At 35.0% G+C, this 19,588-nt stretch overlaps 6 protein-coding genes and 1 long non-coding RNA gene across 9 annotated transcripts; 4 read left to right on the top strand and 3 right to left on the bottom strand.

The window, feature by feature from the left end:
• Nucleotides 1-66: 66 nt before the first annotated feature.
• Nucleotides 67-5,479, bottom strand: LOC149735703 (ATP-dependent DNA helicase DDX31-like). The gene is made up of 5 exons (XM_089879175.1): nt 5,376-5,479; nt 1,690-3,273; nt 1,176-1,323; nt 530-734; nt 67-364 (listed from the first exon to the last, which is right to left on the bottom strand). The coding sequence occupies exons 2-5, from the start codon at nt 3,263-3,265 to the stop codon at nt 107-109; spliced, it is 2,187 nt and encodes a 728-aa protein (XP_089735301.1). The 5' UTR covers nt 3,266-3,273; nt 5,376-5,479; the 3' UTR covers nt 67-106.
• LOC149735704 (peroxisomal leader peptide-processing protease-like) lies at nt 3,287-5,314 on the bottom strand. The gene has a single exon (XM_089879180.1). The coding sequence runs from the start codon at nt 5,167-5,169 to the stop codon at nt 3,493-3,495; it is 1,677 nt and encodes a 558-aa protein (XP_089735306.1). The 5' UTR covers nt 5,170-5,314; the 3' UTR covers nt 3,287-3,492.
• Nucleotides 5,480-5,606: 127 nt separating the features above from the next.
• On the top strand, nt 5,607-8,815 carry LOC149735702 (uncharacterized). 2 transcript variants are annotated; one of them, XM_089879177.1, is made up of 5 exons: nt 5,607-6,030; nt 6,128-6,263; nt 6,534-6,717; nt 7,142-8,125; nt 8,404-8,815. In XM_089879177.1, the coding sequence occupies exons 1-5, from the start codon at nt 5,741-5,743 to the stop codon at nt 8,679-8,681; spliced, it is 1,872 nt and encodes a 623-aa protein (XP_089735303.1). In that variant the 5' UTR covers nt 5,607-5,740; the 3' UTR covers nt 8,682-8,815. The 2 variants fall into 2 exon arrangements, with proteins under 2 accessions (XP_089735303.1, XP_089735302.1); XM_089879176.1 differs by having other exon boundaries at nt 8,401-8,815.
• On the bottom strand, nt 7,800-15,074 carry LOC149735700 (uncharacterized). The gene is made up of 7 exons (XR_016385108.1): nt 14,932-15,074; nt 12,005-12,184; nt 11,910-11,945; nt 11,109-11,225; nt 10,042-10,268; nt 9,462-9,651; nt 7,800-9,185 (listed from the first exon to the last, which is right to left on the bottom strand). It is a non-coding gene; the product is annotated as an uncharacterized LOC149735700 (long non-coding RNA).
• Nucleotides 9,068-14,261, top strand: LOC149735701 (sodium- and chloride-dependent GABA transporter 2-like). Of its 2 annotated transcripts, XM_089879178.1 has the most exons (12): nt 9,068-9,207; nt 9,532-9,663; nt 10,014-10,287; nt 10,583-10,715; nt 11,150-11,284; nt 11,444-11,547; nt 11,724-11,817; nt 12,048-12,191; nt 12,458-12,595; nt 13,023-13,226; nt 13,524-13,691; nt 14,082-14,261. In XM_089879178.1, exons 1-12 carry the CDS (start codon nt 9,090-9,092, stop codon nt 14,199-14,201), a joined length of 1,764 nt encoding a protein of 587 aa, XP_089735304.1. In that variant the 5' UTR covers nt 9,068-9,089; the 3' UTR covers nt 14,202-14,261. The 2 variants fall into 2 exon arrangements, with proteins under 2 accessions (XP_089735304.1, XP_089735305.1); XM_089879179.1 differs by lacking the exon at nt 13,023-13,226.
• Nucleotides 15,041-16,360, top strand: LOC149735699 (uncharacterized). The gene is made up of 2 exons (XM_089879189.1): nt 15,041-15,455; nt 15,627-16,360. The coding sequence occupies exons 1-2, from the start codon at nt 15,149-15,151 to the stop codon at nt 16,187-16,189; spliced, it is 870 nt and encodes a 289-aa protein (XP_089735315.1). The 5' UTR covers nt 15,041-15,148; the 3' UTR covers nt 16,190-16,360.
• Nucleotides 16,361-17,611: 1,251 nt separating this feature from the next.
• Nucleotides 17,612-19,515, top strand: LOC149735698 (uncharacterized). The gene is made up of 2 exons (XM_089879190.1): nt 17,612-17,959; nt 18,446-19,515. The coding sequence occupies exons 1-2, from the start codon at nt 17,626-17,628 to the stop codon at nt 18,946-18,948; spliced, it is 837 nt and encodes a 278-aa protein (XP_089735316.1). The 5' UTR covers nt 17,612-17,625; the 3' UTR covers nt 18,949-19,515.
• The last annotated feature ends 73 nt before the right edge of the window (nt 19,516-19,588 follow it).

The raw sequence follows: 19,588 nt of genomic DNA, 5'->3' as shown, positions 1-19,588 counted from the left end.
GATGTCTCGCCAGATAGCGAGCATAACGTTGGTACAATAAAATTTACGTTTTTACCAGAAAGGCAATTTCTAGTTTAAGGTATTTTATTCACAAACACCCCGCAGATTATTTGACTTTTTTCTTCTTAGCAGAAGGACTGAAGTCAGTGATACCACTGCTGAATTCTGACATTAAGTCAAACTTAGCGACAATTGGATGACGTTTTGTGCCCTTCTTCTTAATTTCTTTCTCTACAGTTATATCATCCGTTTTGTTGTTTTCAGTTTCAGAATTTTCCATGTTCGATTTTTTTCTCCTAATTTGACGGATTGCATGTGCCCCGACTGTCTTTTTCAAATTGTGTAGAAACTCGGACGGTGCTTCCTAAAATATAAATAAAAACAAGGGGAATTGCAACACATACATAGTAACTCATAAGTTGGTACCACGTGTATGAATACCCGTGTTATAACAACTGCCGTTTTCCAACCACGAGAGAATAAGGTAAGTTACATTCATCCATTACATGGCGGACACATCAATCCTTACCTGGAGTGCAAAGCTTTTAGCTACATGACCTAAATGTAAATTCTGCACATGAAATATATGCTTAAGAGCAGCTGGGTAGGTGGCATATGAGCGCACATATGCCACAAAAGCTTTTCCTGCAAATTCCTTCAAACTTTTATCACCGTGAACCAACTCTTCAAGCTCACGATGAACTTTTGATGCTTCTTCTTTTCCAAGTTGGATTCTGAGTGATATACAGAATATCAAATAAGAAAGTTTTAGCAGGAATAGGTTGGTATGGGATAAGACTTCCTGTTTGGCAGTGAATAGATAACCCTCAAAAACTTATGTAAAAGACATTTTCTTACTATCACTGGAGTAAAAGAATGTTGGTAACTGTTGTAATAACTTAAAAACACAATTAGTGAATTTGCGCATAATATGCGGTATTGGTATCCCATCTTACCCCACAGTACCATATATTACAGCAGAGTATGTTAACATTTTTCTAGTCAAGATTAAATAAAATCAAAAACAAAATGTTTTCTGGTTAATCAATAAAATAAACAATTGAATACAGCCTACACTATATTTTCAATGCATTAGTAGCAACAAGGTGCAATCACCTTGGGTTTGATATTACCTAAATCAAAGTAAAATTAAGCAATATAATACTCACTGTTACCTTATATTATAATTAATACTTTGTTGTTTCTTTTCTAGCAAACCAAACAGAATTTCTTCAAGCTTTAACTCCTGTGCTACAATGTCAAACTTTGTCAGTAGTTTCACATATTCAACTTCTGCTGGGCTCAGGATAAGCAAGGCATGCCCTGTTATAATGTAAACACGTTAAAAACAAAGAAAATGTTCCAATGTTAAACAAAAAAAAGTTGCTCTGATAATGTCAGTAGCACAAATGTACAATTGTATAACAACCATAGGTAATGAACAGTGTCATTGTCAGAAGTGGGTTAGGGAAAAACAAACATAATTTTAGTTGAAAATAGGAATTAATGTCAAATGGCAATAGCATGGCTTGTTAGGTGATTCTTACAGCATGATTCTGTTAAAACAATACAAACTATAAAAAATACTTTTTATAAAAAAATTATACAACAAGACTGAAAACTATGAAAAATTTCACAGAATAATAAGTCTATTTTTTAAATGTATTAAATTTAAACAAAATTTCTTACCAGCTTTGCCAGCACGAGCAGTTCTCCCAACCCTATGTACGTAATCTACGGGATTTCCAGGACTTGTATGTTGCACCACCCAATCCACCTTTGGAATATCCAAACCCCTAGAAGCCACATCTGTACATAGAAGAACACCCGACTTTGCGCATCTGTATCCGTTAATGGTGCTGTTCCTTTCAGGCTGTGTCATGCCGCCATGAAGCTGAAAGAATCCTAGTTTTTTATCACTTATTGCATTATTTAAGACCCCTTTCATGTTTTTCAACAACCTAAAGTGAAATTCCACAGAATCTCGACAAGATAGGAAGACAAGTAGTTTCCCATCACCCTCTATAACGCATTTCTTGTTGATAAATGCAACTAGTGTAACAAGACGCAGTTTGCTTGGTACTATTGTAACAGACTGGGTTAACTTGCTTGGTAAAGGCACTTTTTCCACATTTAAACCAGTCAAAGGATCAACAAAAATCTGTGCATTTTTTTCTTTTGCTTTTCCAGCCTCAGTTTCAATGTGTACTGGATTGGTCAGCGCTAAATTGACAAGATTTTCGACGCCTTTTGTTAAGGTTGCAGATAGCAAGACTACTTGTTGTTTGGTTCCAGTTTGTTCTTTGACTGCAGTTAAAATCTTATTAATGTCCTTTTGAAATCCCATATCTAACAATCTGTCAGCCTCATCAAAGATTATCCATTTCACTTTTGCCAAAGATAAGCAGTGAGTATTTTCAATATGGTCAATAAATCTGCCCGGTGTGGAAACGATAATATTTGACCCTTTTCTTAATCTCGCCTTTTCTGATTTCCGTTTCTGCCCTCCCACTACACAAGTGGCTACAATTCTTCTCACTGGAAGTGTAAGGCGACTGAAGACCTCATAACTTTGAAGGGCAAGCTCACGCGTTGGCACAAACACAAGTGCAGCTGGCCCATCCATTCTTGTGATCCTGGGCACCAGGCCTTGCAGATTTTGAACCACTGCAAGAGCATAAGCAATGGTTTTCCCTGAGCCAGTTTGGGAACGAATCAATGCATCTTTACCATCCAAAAGCACAGGTAATGATTTCGATTGCACTTCTGTCATGTCAGTGAACTCTAACTTTTCTGAGATGTAACTTTCGATTCCTAGATGTAGATTTAGATGGGAAAAAGAAGTGACAGGTGCAGAAATGATCGTTTTTTTAGGAGCATCATTTACAACAGGTAAATTTAGAGCTGGAATTTCTGGATTTGCAGAAAACAAAGAACTTCGAATTTTTCCTTGTTTTGTAGGTTTTAACTTATATCCATTGTTAACTTTTGCATCAACTTTACTGTTAACTTTTGTTGTGTCTATTTTAGTGGAGTTTTCAGACTGTTTTCCATCAACACCGTCATTTAAAGTAGTTTTCTCCAAATTCTTAGCAGTTTCTTCACTTTTCAATTGTTTAATTTTGATCAATTTCTTTTTCAGTTTTCTTCTTTGCAAAATTCTCTTCTTTCTGTCTTTTGGGGCTCGATTTGAATAACGGAGTTTTCCCATAGCAGGCTGTGGGTCTCCATCAGAAAAGATATTCAGTGTCAGATTTTCTGCCATTTTTAACTCTAAAAAATAATAAATTAAGAAATTAAAATTTGCATAGAGCATTCACACATTTAAGAAAAATAAAACTCGGCATGTAAAGTTCAAATTTAATCAACAAATTTATACTTGATTGCACAATCACAAATATAATATAAACTAACTTATAACATTGTATATAAAAGTATACACTGATTATACAAAGAAAAAAATTAGAAGTCAAAAAAGAAATAATAAAAATTCTACAACTTTGATGCAATTTTCTGATTTTCATCAGAATTTCCAAGAAACCAAACATTTTGAATTTCTTTGCTTTCAGATAAAATATCCAAGTTTTCAAACACATTCATTTTGCCGAGTAAATATTTACACAATAATGGCATAAACAAGACAGCAGGAAGAATGAAATTGACATCTGGGTATAACAGGCACCTTTCTTCAGTGAAAACCTCTTTAACGTTATTTAGTATCAAACCAAGTAACTTGTTATCCACTTTTGAAAACACAGCTCCACCACTCGCACCATCATGTACAATACATGTTGTCTGTAACATGACAGCCTTTGAAAAAGTATTGAATGCATTTTGTGGTAGATAGAGCACATTTGATAAAATGCCATGTGTAATGGTTGGTCCATTTTTATGATGTTCTAGCAAGCAGTGGCCAGTTGCGTATACATCAACTCCTTTAAAATAATTGGTTTCATATTTCAATACAAAACAGGTATGGCTGATTTTAATAAAGTTACTTATATCCTGAATGAGGCGTTGGGAAAAAGTAACATCGCAGTCCACCTTAACCAATGCAAAATCCAGCCACGAAACTTTACTTTTATAAATAATTGTCCCATTTCGTTTAACTTGATTTTTTCCGCTGCAAAACTGTACACGCACACCCCAATCTGCTACAGGTTGAACAACATGTCTGCAGGTGGCAATAATAATGCTTGCATTATCCTTTAATTTATAATTTATTGCAACAACAACACCAGATCCCCATCCTTTGTTATTTTCCAACACAACAACACCAGCCGAAATGATTTTTCCAGATTTTTCCTCCGCACATAATTCCCCTTTACTTAAAATTTTATGAAAAAATTGAACACCACTACTTAGAGTGTTTTTATAGCATACATCCCTAAAAGACTTTAAAACCTCATTAATTTCACAAACAAGGCTTAAACCTGACAGTTGACCAGTCTTTAACACAAGAGGAGAAACTATAATCCCAACAACATCTTGGTTTACACTGATCACAGCTCCTCCTTCAGATCCTGGGAGCACCCTCGCATCAATGATCATCAATTGATTCTCTACCACATTACAGATGATCCCTGTACTCACACAGCCTCCAAAAGTTCCCAGGGTCTCAGCACCGAATGGGAAACTAGTTGTTGACACTTCCATGCCTTGATAAACACTCTTAAAACTTCTCCCAAGCTTGTATTTAGGTTGGACAACCAAATTTGGATGTTTCACTTCTAATAATAAAAACCAGGAAAGAAAGGTTTTGTCTTTATGTATAGTGCAGCAAGTTATCTCATCCTTTCCAGCATAAGGGACATTAGCACTTGCTAGTATCCTATCCAGTACTGCTTCAAATTTAGAAGCATTCCAAGCAAATAAAGGTTTAGTTTGCAATTTCCACAATGGTGAAGATGCTGCTTCTGTTTTACACTGTATAAACACATTGTAATCATCAATGTTACATGGAACCCAATGATTTTGCTCAGGCAGTGATTTTATATCTTCACATGCCATAAACTGCACCAAAGATGAGAAATGGGTTAACACATAGTTCATGTTGCCTTGTTGAACCAATGTTCCACTAAATGTAAAAAGAATTGGTTCCGTTCCATTTTCACCTTTGCTTTCCACTGTTACAGCACAGGCAGGATGTAAGCTCAGACGTTCAATCATTTTTAATTGTTTTATAGAATTCTGACCAATTGCTTAATATACCTTAAATGCTTTTCTTTACATATTTTAACAAATGTATGAACGTAACGTAGGAAAACACATAATACTTTATTAGGAAACTGTTATAAACATAGAGCTTTTACTAGTTTCGTTTATACCTCAAAACTTAGTAAACCTTTATACAAACACGGGAAACACTCACATACCTTATATTACTTGTATAGAATCATCGTATCCAAATCCATTACTAACCAAAACTGAAAACCCATATGGTCAGTATAGAATATTTCTATGGTACAAGCTTAATTTCTTGCCCATAACATACATAATGCACAGTTAATATGAAAGATATTGCCATAGTATTACTTTTACTACTATTAGATCTGTGGTTACATATTAAAATAATACAAAATTTGCCTCTGTTGATCATTTTTAATTACAATTGCTACGTAATTTTCAGATCACGTGACTAAGCAAACACGTGGTTTTGTTTATTTTGAATTCTCAGTGCACATGTTTCATCGTGAGAATCTACTTATACGTAGTTTGTGTAAAATTCCTTCGAGTAAATATGATTTTAATAGTAGGAGACGGTAACTTTTCATACAGCCTTTCACTGGCACAGAAGTTTACAAACGTCTGCGCAACTTCCTACGAAAGTTATGACTTGTGTCAGCAGAAATACGGAGAAGAAGCGAATAAAAATATGACAGAACTAAAGCGACATAGTGCAATAGTTTTGAATGGAGTTGATGCTACAAAATTACATCAAAACTTGTCCGAGTTTTTGCCCAAAAAATTTGAGAAAATCATTTTTAACTTTCCTCATACTGGTAGAAAGGCAAGCATTCGAAAAAATAGGTCAGAATTATAACTTCTTTTCAAATCATAACACTTTAATAAAAAACTGTTTTTTCCACTTTTTATTAAAATGGTGCATTCATTTTTCAATTTCCAGGGAATTATTGAGGAACTTTTTTTTATCTGCGAAAGAAATTTTGGACCAAGGAGGTAAAATTGAAGTTACTTTGTGCTCTGGTCAAGGAGGAACACCTTTTGATACACAGAGGAGGGAAACCTGTAACCATTGGCAGGTAAATTTAATACAATATGGGAAATATTTACTCATTCTTTTAGACACATTCAAATACAACCCCAAAATATTATTTTGAAATTAATCCCCTCAACAATTATTACAAATATGGTAACCCAAAAGCATAACAAGGTGTTGTAGCAGTTGGCATTGCCCCGCTACACTAGAAAAAGTAAGTTACAGCCATTCATTGACTTTTCAAAAATGTGTTTGTTGTAATTAAAAGACATAGCTTCAGTTGTGCTAAATATTTTCATGATCTTTTGAACAGATAGTTGGAATGGCTGCATATGCTGGGTTGGTTTTGAACAGTGTTTCCCATTTTAACCCTGATGATTATACTGGCTACACTTGCACTGGAAGAAGAAATGCAGGAAAAGAATTTGGCATCACTGGTGCTATAACACACACGTTTGTAGCATCTGATGTTTTGCCTGTTTTACATTTTAAGCAAGGTGGGCTAAGCGACAACCATATACAGTTTGTATTTTAATATAAATGTAAGAATTACACATTTCATCACAACTACAATTAAAACGCCTATGTAGTTACTAAATACCTATATCATGTTATGTGTAGTAAACTGATTTTACTTTAATTTGGAAATGTTTTTATATTTTTTATACTAAATTTACATTGTTTCATTATGAAAGAGCAAGTTTAAACAGTTTAGACATATTTGTACTAAACAAAACAAAAGAATTATAAAACCAGACTCTCACGACTCCCATAGACCGTTGTGACTTGTTTAAAACACGACAAGGTTATTTAGATATTAAGTGCTAAATTATCCCATCTTACCTCACACCCACAGTACTGTATTGGACCTTGACCCAGTGTATAACGTTTCGTAATAGTAACTTATTGCACTCATTGCAGACTGGAAGATACATCCTACACAAGCAATTTACATTCACCATCAAGTAAATTCTGACGACTTACAAAAATTTCCATCCTCAGTTCAAGCAAGATTAAACTTGTTAAGAAACTCCAACTTCCTGGCTCAGAAACAAATTTCCAACACAATAAACAAGAAGTTAAACCTAAATAATGACCTGCCACAAAATGTATTATTTAAAGAAAGAGATACTTTAGTACAATTTAGTAATTTAAAGATTTCAAAATCAAATTACTGTAGTTTAAATTGTGTACAGTATTTCTGCTATGTTGAATCTTCACAATCGTTCATGCAGTTTTGTGATCATCCAAGTTTATTGTGCTTATCTGATGAAATGCAGCTGGGAAGATTCTCTTTTCAATGCGCTGTTTTAAGTCCAGTGGTTAATTCTTTTGACAAACAAGGAATTTTTCAACATGGCTGTTTTCAATACCACTATGTGCTTATGGAAAAATCAAACTTGCAAAGAAATTCTTCGAAAGAGGTCCTTGATGCAATAGCATCCCTATTTCCAAAATCAAATTCTAGATTTTCAAGTGAACAAATCAGTCCGAAACCCAAACCCAAAAATGATGATTTATGTAAAATATTAAAAGAACTGAAATTTTCTGAAAACTTAACAAAAACTATAACTGCAACTTGTAAGCCGCACAATGTAGTAAATTTATTAATTGCGCAAAACCCAAATGGTTCAAAATACGGGTTCGGATTCCAGGTTCACATTTCGGATGGTAATGCTTTTACCTCAGTGTCTGTAATTGACATGGACACTTTGTGCTGTATTCTAATACCTGGCCTGGAAACCATACACACTTCAGTATTATGGTCTCTGAATAAAGAAACACAAAGCAGGATAAAAGCAGCATGTGTTGGAAGTGTAGATTATTCACCATTGTCAACTTTCCCACAAGTCTACTCCTTTCATGTCAGTTTCTGGTTGCCAAATGATGAACAAACATACAAGGGTAAGTTACAATTTGTTATCTACATTTTTTTATCTTTTATGCGTTTATGTAAAACTAACACAAAATAAAAGAATTTGGTGGTTAGTGTCGTGAGAATATAATAGGTATTACTATAAAAAAATTGTTAATAAATAATACAAGTAACGAATTTTTTATCAATTAAAATTCAAGCCTTTTGGTTTCAGAATATGCTTTACTTTTATAGATTATTATTACCTGACACTTAACGTATGCATGTAAAATCAATTCTCATTTACAAAACAATATTTTTTCAGCAGACAGATCTCACCAAATTTTTACACAACTTGTAGAGGTTTTATGGAATATTTGCGATGACGCTCTTTATTCTGTCCGTTTAACAGATGTTTACACTCCCACTGCTCCTGTACCACCCCTAGCAACTTTAGAACATGATCATAGTGATACAAGAACAAGCCATTGTTATGAAATTAAGCTTAAATCTTATGACTTCAGTTTATCACAATCTGATGCGAACACTGTGGAAAATATTGTGAGAAAAAGTTTACCTGGTTTGATAAATGTGGTCATTAGATAATTATTAAAGAAAAAATATTTTCAGTCTTATTTGTATTATTAAATTTTTACAACGCTTGATTTTATTCAATACATTTTGTACTGCAAATGTTTTTTTAATGGGGTTACTAAATAAAACAGGTCAATCTTTGTCTATGTGGAATTTGATACTTGCAAACTAGAGAGGAAATGTCAGATACTTGTAACATGAGGATTAATGTACAATACCTAAAAAGTAGGAAAAGTAATGACATAGTTACTAATGATCGATTGCGTTACCTTCCTGAATAACTGGATGTAATCTGTCACATTAAAACATAGCACCAGGTCTGATACTCGATATATAGAGAGTATTTTGTCTCTTGCCTAGAGTTCAGTTGGTTTTCAGTCCAAACATTCAGAGATTTTGTTGGATTTTTAAATATTAAACATGGGGGTGAGACAAACCTGGGGCAGGAGGTTTGACTTTTTTCTTAGTATCGCGGGTATGACAATTGGTCTTGGAAACATATGGAGATTTCCTTACCTGTGTTACAAGAATGGAGGAGGTATATAAATATATATTATGGACGTAGAATTATTTTACTCTTAATCATTCTAAACATATTTTTACTTTGATAGTTTTTGGCTTTTTAAAAATTAATTACCTTTTATATAACTATTTTATTCTAGTTTCTAAGCCATGTATTACTTAACAAACTAACTAAACAGAGAAATGTGTGATGACTTGGTACAATTCATAGGTAGAACCAGGTGTATAAAAATAAAAATAGGTTGATAAAACAAATTTCTTGAGTCTAACCGTGATCTGATGCCCAAATAGCTGAATGATTCTTGCTGAACTGCAGGCTATTAATTGTTGATTTCTTCAGGTGTATTTCTGATCCCATACATTTTATCTGTGATTGTGATCGGTTTCCCTCTTTTTTTCCTGGAAGCTTCATTTGGTCAATATGTTGGTCAGGGAATGACCAAAGCTTGGTCAATGATTCCTGTGATGAAAGGTAGGTTTGTAGTGTTACAATATATAGATAACATAGGTTGTGATGTCATTTTTAGGTGTGGCACTTGGATTTAGGCCTATTGATATCGTTTTTAAGTGTGGGGTCTGGCACCTGGATTTAGGCCAGTGTTGGCACATAACCACATGTGCTCTTACACTACACAAATGCATAGCTGATTACAGAGTATTTTAAATGTAGAGTAGTTTACATTTGAATCATTTTGTCATTTTATTTGATTAAAGTTTTACTTAAACAAAAAATCAAAGTAGTTTTGGATAATGTTAATTGACACTGCACCAATAAAATTTCAATTTGTTTCTTGATTTTAAGCATATTCATTTTTCACAAAGGCATTGGAATTGCAAACCTTATGATCACCTGGTATTCCAACAGTGTGTATGGAGTAGTGCTTGCCTGGGCATGCCATTACTTCTTTTCTAGCTTCTCTTCTGTTCTTCCATGGACCACCTGTAGTAATACATGGAACACTGACAACTGTGTAGAGTTGGTTCAAACAAGTGTCAATTTGACGGCTCAAAATGTTACAACTCTAGTTGAATCTGGTTCTGATGATTTAGAACTTGTTCTGAAGAGTTATGTTCCCTCTGCAATTGAATTTTGGGAGTTAGTGCAATATTTTTCATACATTCTTAATTTAGATTCTATATGGGTCCTAGCTCCTAGGGTGGGCACGCCAGGGAACCTGTTATGTAGGCGAGAACTGGCCGACTGGCCCATTACTGCAGTTAAACTGAATAAATAGTATGCTTTATGTTTACATATAATATTTAATTACAGGTAATCGGCTATAACTGAATTGGAATATTAGGGCAAATTTGTAAGTTTTTAGCCACTTAAACAGCAAAAATAAAAACTACAGTATAATATCCATACTACTTATTAATTTCTTATACCACAGACATCAAGTTCTAGAAAAATCAAGTGGCATTGATTTTTTGGGAGGAATTAGGTGGCAAATATTCTTTTATCTCGTTGGAATTTGGGTTATTGCTTATGTCTGTATATTCAAAGGAATAAAATGGTCAACCAAGGTAGTGTTTACTGTTGTTGCCAGGCATATTATACTTTTTTTGTGAATCAGCTCCTCCGACATGATGACCTAAATAGGAAGTTAAACATTGGTGAGCAAAAGTCCTAGCGGAGGAGCTGATCACAAACATGGTAATTTTTGTAGAACAAATTATTGAGTGAATGATCATTTCTTTATTGTAGAGGCAAATCTACAAGGTATAATAGGGTTTTCTGTGCCATAAATTCGCCATGCTTACCTTTGAACTACCACACATGTAAATATGTTGGTGATTCTGTTAGTGTTTTTATATTGTACCAAAAATTTGAAAAATATATTTCTGACACACATACAATTGTGCCAGCCTTGAGCTTTAAGCTCAATCTTTCCCAATTATGTATTATAATTAACTTACATGTATTAACTATGATTCCCCCACAAATCTATGTCTTATAGGTTGTGTATGTCACGGCCACATTACCATTGGTCATGCTTCTCGTTGTATTAGTTCGTGGTGTAACACTGGATGGTGCTGCAGAAGGAATAAGATTTTACTTAAGTCCAAATATGACGAGACTAACTGATGCACAGGTACACACAATACAATCTGATCATTTTAAATAAGATATTGTAATTAAATGTTACATTAATTTTTTGGGGTTCTATAAATGGTGAGAAATAGTGACTGTTTAGGTTTATATTTATTTTCTCTTGAATTCTCAATATAACCTCAAGTTAAATTATTTTCAGGTTTGGATGGATGCTGTAACACAAGTTTATTACTCATACGGTATTGGTAGTGGTGCTTTAGTGACATTGGCAAGTTATAATAAGTTCAACCACAATGTTTACAGGTTTGTACACATACTTTATGGTTTTATTTTTGTTGTGACTCAAGAAATCACACAATCCTGACCACCTGCACATACAAAAATCTGTTTCTTTTCTTGAAAATTTTCAAAATATTTTATTACCCATTTAAAATCAAATTTGTTAATTTCTTTATAAACTTTTTAATGATATTGTTTAGAGATTCGATCATGGTCGCTTTGGTAAACAGTGGAACAAGTTTCATATCCGGATTCGCTGTTTTTTCCACCCTTGGATTCATGGCAAAACAGCAGGTAAACACATAACTTCTATCAAATTTATGATGTTTTAACAAGACAATATATATTTAAAGACACTTGCATTTATGTGTAAACTGTTAAGTAACCATTGTTTTAGTTCCTGTTGTATCTGTATCTATCACCTAAAAAAATGCATAGGTTTTTTTTAGTGAGACATAAACAAAAAAAAGACAACACTTACGTGTAAGCATTATAAAGTCAAGTTAAAAATTTCCATCTCTCAGAACATTACAATGGATGCTGTAGCCGAATCAGGTCCAGGTCTTGTGTTTATTGTATACCCACAAGCTTTGGCCATGATTCCAAATTCTCAATTCTGGAGTGCTCTCTTTTTTCTCATGATTATATTTCTTGGTTTTGACTGTTTGGTAAGTACAATTATTTATTTTTATGTTATGTTAAATTTAATTAATTCCTAAATTATACATGTATATAATAAAGTTTCTTGTGTTTTACATTGATTTTCATTTGGTTGGCAACCATTGTCAGCCTATTTAAAATATCTATGGGCATTAGTACAGATGTATAAAGCATAGTATAAATGTTACTTGTTTTACCCTCACATGGCGGGAAAATGTCCTCTTTGAAGTCATTAGTTGTTCTTTTACTAATTTGCTACATATTTTTTTTACAGTTTGTATTTCAAGAATGTTTAGTTGTTTCTATCATGGATGTCTTTCCATGGTGGTACAAGAAAAAATGGGGAAGGGAAATCATTCAAGGAATTTTTGCTCTGCTTATTGTTGCTATGGCAACTACAATGGTGACAAAGGTAAAAATCAACACTACACACATTTTTACACCTACAACAACAATTTCTACTAAATGAATAAACATTTCAACACAGGATTTATCCATTGTATGTGTTGGTCCAATTTTTAACCTACTACTAGTGTTAAGATTTTACCCCAAGACTGGCTTGGACAATTACCATAATCACACTTACTGTCTTGAATGAAAGAATGTAACTTACTTTATCCTCGCGTGGCCGGAAAACGAGTTGTTATAACACGGGTGTTAATACACCTCGTGCCAGCTTACGATTTACCTGAATGTTACTTTGTGGGTAATTATTGTTTGGGTGATTTTTTTTTGTGGATGACTATTTGGGTCTTGCAATGTTATAATCCTGATTACAATAGTTCTGTTACATTTATATGATTTAATTCGCTACTCTGCTACCTGTATTGTTTTCCCAGGGTGGTATTTATGTTTTTGTTCTCATGGTTGACTATGCCAGTGGTGGGTGGTGTCTGTTTTTTATCGGTACATGCGAATTTATTGGCCTTGCATGGGTGTATGGAGCAGATAAGTATTACGAACATGTTACTGACATGCTGGGCAACTTCAAAGCTCCTTGGATCAAATATTGTTGGAAGTTTTTTGGCCCTGGTGCTTCTATGGTGAGGTCAATATTCATATAAGCTTTAACTTAATGTAATATATGGCAAACTGCATATTTTACTGTGTGGTAATATGAAATACTGTTCGGACCTAAACAAATTTAAGTAGCGGTTAAATTTGCGGTTTATGAAACTCATTTTTTTCAAAAGCTGTTTCATATTTTGAAACTTTGATGGTACGTTTAGATCACATTTGAGGTATATCTATCAATACACAAATTTTGATTTTTCATTGGTATGAACCTTTGTATTAAATATTGAATAAACTCATTTTAGCACCAATGTTGTTTTCTATAGAGTATCCTTATATACTGGTTAACACTGTATAAACCTCTGACGTACAAGTCATACACATACCCACTGTGGGCACAAGTGCTTGGTTGGTGTCTTGGATTAAGTTCATGTTTATGGATTCCTTTCATTGGAATACTTAGATTTGTTCAATCAAATGGCAGCTTAAGTCAGGTCAGTTTTTAATGCCTTACTTACTTTAATAAACTTGTCCTACTTGTTCATATAGTACTGATGCTACTTGAAGTATGAAGTCTTCTTTTCATAGTTTTGTTTGGGCAACAGTAAATGGACCTAGTTGGCCTTAATCACAAGCCCATGGCGTGCGCGCATGCCACACCATAGGGCATAGGACCTAACCCATATAGAATAAAATTTTATTACCTTTATTGATTACCATTTATTTTTGTCTATCTGAAAAATACCCCCAAGAGTTTACCCACAAAGTTACATAAATGGTAACACGTAATCTGGCATGAGGTGTGTGAAACAGACTACCCATGTTATAATGACTGTTGCTATCCCAACACAAGGATAAATAAGTTACATTCATTCATAATACAGAGATATACATGGACTTTGGCATCTAAATTGAACAGACAACCAGAAGATTCAAAGCTTTGTGTTATAAAACTATCAGTTCATGATAAAATAGCAGAAGAAAAAATGACTGAACAATTATAGTACTGTGAAATTAGTTGGTAATTGAAATGTAACCCAAGAAAATAAATTTGTGCGACCTTATCCTTCTTTTATCATGTGTCAAGGGCGTAGCCAGCCTAAAATTTCGGTGGGGGCCAAATGTTTTACGGTTGTATTTTGAGTTTGAAAAACCTCTTAATTACAACACAAAACACGGGAAGGCGTACTGTGAATGGCATTTTTTTTTTCACAATTACGCCGCATGAAAACACAACGATCTACAACTACATTTAAAACTCCATTGGTTGCCTACCACCAGCCATTTTTGTCACAGAATTTGAGATTTGTTTTTTTTTCACCAATAACATTACTGTAAAACTCAAAATTTGGGGGGGCCATGGCCCCTCAGGCCCCCCTTGGCAACGCCCATGTCATGTGTTGTATTGTTTTGGAGAATTGTTCAGTGTAAACTTGATACTCTTGGATAACAAGAGTTTATCAGAACTTTAATGGCATCATAATGAATATTCAACCATATTCGTCATTCGTTTACAAACACTTATCGTCAAAACAGGCATAAAAGTGGTTTGAATCACATATTTGCCCAGCAAACACAATAGTAACCGGGTGATTCCCCTTTTATTTTACCATTGAAAACTTTAAACCGTTCCGCATTTGAAACGAACAAGATTACAAGACTAATATAGAATGAACGAAATTCTTAACATTCTTAAGTAATTTATCATTGTACGAATGTAATTTAAAGCCATACCTCCGCGTTGGTGGTATAATGCCCTTCTCTTTTCGGTGCGCCGTCTGGAATGTTCTTCTTTGTTCTCTGGTCACATGGCGACTTGCGCCATCGCACTTTACCGATAGGGGAAAAACCTTAAATTGTTCGCCGGGACAGAAAGTATGTTTTAAACCAGGTGTTTACTGGTGTATGAGTCACATCTACACTGAGTTATATAGCAGACGCAATATTCAAAATGAACGGAAAATTTGTTTTAGTCTTATTCTTCTTACTGGAAATATGGTGTACTGCAGAATCGACACCAATCGGTAAACACGGCGGTTCAAGCGAGAATAAACCGGTTTCCAGCGAGGCACGAGAACGGAACAACGATCGCAAGACAGCAAGAATCAGGGCCCAAGTCAGTAGGGCGATTAGAGAAATGAAAGCAAATGAATATCGGTGCCCGATAGGCCAATACTGGGCGACCACTGGTAGCTGCGAAGACTGCGTCGAACTATGTACAGTTTACAATCAAAAGATGTGTGAAATAGAATGCCCAGGTAAGGATGTATATATGACTTGATACGTGCTACAGCTACAATATAAGTAATGTTTCAGAGCAGCTGTAGTCCAATGTTTCTGTATAGCTGTGTACTTAGTGTATTTACCTGTGTATTTTAATGTGTGCTATACCATGGCTATATGTACTTATCGCTTAATTTTATTTACAGTGACTTACGTTGAATACGTTTCTGGATTGAATAAGATGAAGGAGGATATCACAGCTTCAAAATTATACGACAAAGTCAGCGTTAAACACGACAATGCTCTTATCATATCAGGGGCATGCATGAGCGCACTGATTCTCGCAACTGTCATTCTGGTTGTGTTGGCATTTGTGAAGCTGCGTACCTTGCACAAGCAAACGCAGGCCCTACTGAATGAAAATGAATCCCTAAGTGAAAAACTATTCAAACTTAACAGTAAAGTAGAATCACTGTCTCCGCCAAACTACAGCTCGAATACAAACACATTGCGTTCAGATAGCACAGGAATGCAGGGAAGTCTTCCAGATAAGAGCAAAAACAACGAGTCAGAACAACACCCATTAATTCGAACTGTCCCGACGTTCAACGCCGTTCCCCCGGAAGAAGGTTGCGAACACTACACACCGGGCGTCGGATCGCACTCGGCGGGGATTTCGGCATCGAAGTTCCGCCGAAATGGAAGCATGGGGACGGTGTACCAGGACGTACAGGAAAATCGTGTTAACACCAAGCCAAGCCCAGTTTAAACGGATTTGGTTTCTTGGATCGACTAAGCATAAGACTTGAACAAAAGTTAACAAGGTGGACAACACTTTTGCAGAACAAAAATACTACAAGAACAACTATAAGTTTCCTTTCATGGTGTTTTCTTTTCCTGTAAAACCATATTTAAATAAATATGTCGCTATCTTTTGAAACATGTCGCAATCTTTGTTTAACACACTTAAAACAGCCATTCCATACGGTGGTTTTACTCCCTGCAAAATGGCCAAATTAATCCTAAATTTCTCATGTGCGTTTCCCAAAAGTGCCCCTGCGACTCTAAAATACCACTAGTAGTATTCAAAATAGGATCAGGAAATTGAACTGCTAACGGTATCCAATTTTACCCACAGTAAAATATATGCATCATGTATAAGTTCAGATTTGCAGTATAGGACATATAGTAAGGTGGGGGAGACGGGACATCTTTAGCAGCATCTAATATAGTAGGGGGGGGGATAAGACTCCTTTAGCACACATTATCCAAATATCCCGATCGTGTTTTAAACAATTAACAACGGTATAATTCTTTAAATGTGGTTTGTTTACTACCAAATGGGTCAAGAAGATATAATGAAAGATGTCCCATTTCCCCCCACCCTAGGTAATAGTATGGTGCTCCAGTATGTCGAGGTGTGTCACCACTAGATAGTGGTAAAGAGTATCTAAACAAACTCGCAGCTGTTTACTAGAATTTGCGAAATGTTTGAACAAGTGTAATATATGGGCCTAGCTTTTAAAACATTGTCGGCGATAACAACCACTATTTCGACATACTCTGTGAAATTACATCACAGCATGCCATGCCAACTAATAACCCCTGGTGATAAAGCATGCGAAAACCTGGTGAATACCCTTGAATATTTGCCGGTAGATTCCCTTAATTTGGCAAGGGGATTAACAAGTTTACCATATGCCGGTGTCCTGTATAATTTGATTCGGGAATGTTATTTGGTGCTATTGTGCGTACATCACAATGATACTACGCATGCGCAGAAGGTCGAACTAAATATTATACGGTACGCATTAAATTTGGTATCGAAACGGATGAGGGGAACAATATTGTTAACTACACTTTTGCACCATTCTAAATACACATTTACCATTTACACCGTTTGTGCCGCTATGGCGGATTACGTCATTATTTACGTCATCGCGATATCGAGCTGTGTGGATAATTGTAAGTAATAAACAGCAATATATGAAAGTTGGCATTTTTTTACAAAAATAATTGTTAATACATAACAATGATCTATACACACATACACAAATATATTAAAAAAAAATCCTTTCGATTTACTTTTCCGCAGTTTAACGCGAGCGAATTTCGAATCGTACCGCCGGGGGATTCCCCTAAAATTATTCGGGTATATACCTTGTGTTTGCTCAGTATGAGTCATTCGAAAGGAAATATAACAGAATGTCGAGTGGAAGCAGTCTTTTTAACATTGTAATTGTCATACTTGTATTGGTATTGACAAACTCTGTCGTAGCTTTAGCCGTCCCAGTTGGAAATGCAAGTTTAAACAAGACAGAAGTTTTGGGCAACGACATAAATCGGGTGTACAGTGAATTTGGAAGAAGCAAAAAGAATAATTTACTTATCGGTGAACTTTCGAAAATGAGGTCAACATGGAGGTTGAATAACTACAAGTGTGAAGTGGGTCAGTACTTTGCAGATACTGGTGAATGTGAAGATTGTAGAGATCTCTGTCTGTACTACAATAAGCGGATGTGTGAAATCGAATGCCCAGGTAAGAATTCGAAATTATTTAATTGTGTCGAAAAATCAGAAAAGTCAATTAATATATATCTCTTCTCATTCTTATAGTAGGGCGGGGGTAAGTTAGTATAAACAAAGAATACTTATTGGAATTTATATAGCAGGGTGGGGGTAGATGGGACAACTTTAGCACATAATTTATAAATATTCTGAACGTGTTTTAAACAATTAACAATGGTCTATGCCTATGGGAGTCGTAAGAATAAGGTTTTATAATTCTTTGAATGTTCTTTGTTTATTACCAAATGGGAAGAGAAAATAGAATGAAAAAGTGTCCCATCTACCCCTACCCTACTATAATAGGGGGTAAGTTGGTATATGTTTTCATTCAGTCTTCTCGTCCTATTTGGTAGTAAACAAAGAATACTTACTAAATTGTGTATGGAATTTACAGTTGCTAACAATATCCCTTCCTACCCGCAGTATACGTTATACTAACAAGCTTAAATATTTGCAGCCACATTCACCCAAATATTTGTTGTGCAAGAAATGTCAAACGATTACGAAGCAACGAAAAATACATTTATTATTATTGCCGTAATCTTTGGAGCCATAATCTTATTTCTCGCGGGAGCTGGTTTTGTGATGTGGAAAAAATCACGCCGACAATACAAGATAACTCAAGAAATGGACACAGTGGAAACCGGTGTTTCCGATTTAAAAGAAGAAATTCCTGGCGACCCGCCTAAGTACAGTACACCAGCACCGAACACTCCAGAAACCTCGCACGATCAGCAAGATGATGCGGGCAGTCTTCCAGATAAATCAGATGAAACAAGCTCACTGTTAAATGAGGAACAAGCAGCCACAAGCAAGCCGCCGATAATCAGACAGCCAACCGTAAGCCCCAATCTATATTACACACAGATACCACCTACTGTGCAAGATAACCATTCAGCAGACAAAAATATGTTGGGTCCGGATAACAGAGACGATGATCACTTCCAGAGCGTAAACTAAACACCGCAACAGCAGATGGATAACACGGGCTCATTGAACAAAGGTAACCATACCAACAATAAGAAGGGCAAAAGGATCAAACTCGGTTTTAAAAAAATAACAGTTTAAAACTGAAATCTTGAACAAATACTTGTTAGATCATTATGTAGATACGTTTATTGCTTTGTAATGTAACTTTGCATGTTTAAATTGGAACTGCTTCGCGCAATGTAAGCAGTCGATGCTTTTCAATGCTTGTATCGCCATTTGCTTTATTTTGTTCGCCGACCATAAGATAAGAAATCCCTTTTATAGTTACTGCATAACTTGAACCACTTTATTGTGTATTCAGTAAAAAGTTATGTAAAATCTAACATGGGAAATCTGGTCGCCCAAGCTTTGCTAAACCCATGCTTAACGCCGCGAAAAGGTTGAGAAGCACTTTTGTAAATTGAAAATGAAGCTTTTTTTGTATGCTTGTAGGACAAAAAAGTTATGACAAATGTATGTGCTCAAAGTTCTCTCAAGCAGTGTTTATCTCCCTTTAGCATATATAAATGCTTGAATAAAATTAAAAAAAGCACAAAATTGACTTTTTGTTTTTCATTGAGGATTTTAGCTATAATACGCAGCGTTTGATTTTGCTGAAATAAAAATAGGG

Source organism: Ciona robusta, chromosome 5, assembly GCF_009617815.1.
Source record: "Ciona robusta chromosome 5, ASM961781v2".
Taxonomy (NCBI): Eukaryota; Metazoa; Chordata; class Ascidiacea; order Phlebobranchia; family Cionidae; genus Ciona; species Ciona robusta.
Note: the sequence above shows the minus strand (reverse complement) of the source record. Positions and strands in the feature narration are given on the sequence as shown.

Bases quoted from the DNA above. Each gene is read 5' to 3' on its own strand.
- LOC149735703 (XM_089879175.1), bottom strand. From the start codon at position 3,265: ATGGCAGAAAATCTGACACTGAATATCTTTTCTGATGGAGACCCACAG. The intron at 1,324-1,689 runs GTAAGAAATTTT...ACATTATAACAG, and splicing joins TGCTCGTGCTGGCAAAGCTG to GGCATGCCTTGCTTATCCTG. The intron at 735-1,175 runs GTAACAGTGAGT...TATATCACTCAG, and splicing joins AGTATTAATTATAATATAAG to AATCCAACTTGGAAAAGAAG.
- LOC149735704 (XM_089879180.1), bottom strand. From the start codon at position 5,169: ATGATTGAACGTCTGAGCTTACATCCTGCCTGTGCTGTAACAGTGGAA.
- LOC149735702 (XM_089879176.1), top strand. From the start codon at position 5,741: ATGATTTTAATAGTAGGAGACGGTAACTTTTCATACAGCCTTTCACTG. The intron at 6,264-6,533 runs GTAAATTTAATA...TCTTTTGAACAG, and splicing joins AAACCTGTAACCATTGGCAG to ATAGTTGGAATGGCTGCATA. The intron at 8,126-8,400 runs GTAAGTTACAAT...ATATTTTTTCAG, and splicing joins TGATGAACAAACATACAAGG to CAGACAGATCTCACCAAATT.
- LOC149735701 (XM_089879178.1), top strand. From the start codon at position 9,090: ATGGGGGTGAGACAAACCTGGGGCAGGAGGTTTGACTTTTTTCTTAGT. The intron at 13,227-13,523 runs GTGAGGTCAATA...TGTTTTCTATAG, and splicing joins TTGGCCCTGGTGCTTCTATG to AGTATCCTTATATACTGGTT. The intron at 13,692-14,081 runs GTCAGTTTTTAA...TTCATAATACAG, and splicing joins CAAATGGCAGCTTAAGTCAG to AGATATACATGGACTTTGGC.
- LOC149735699 (XM_089879189.1), top strand. From the start codon at position 15,149: ATGAACGGAAAATTTGTTTTAGTCTTATTCTTCTTACTGGAAATATGG. The intron at 15,456-15,626 runs GTAAGGATGTAT...TTTTATTTACAG, and splicing joins GTGTGAAATAGAATGCCCAG to TGACTTACGTTGAATACGTT.
- LOC149735698 (XM_089879190.1), top strand. From the start codon at position 17,626: ATGTCGAGTGGAAGCAGTCTTTTTAACATTGTAATTGTCATACTTGTA. The intron at 17,960-18,445 runs GTAAGAATTCGA...AAATATTTGCAG, and splicing joins GTGTGAAATCGAATGCCCAG to CCACATTCACCCAAATATTT.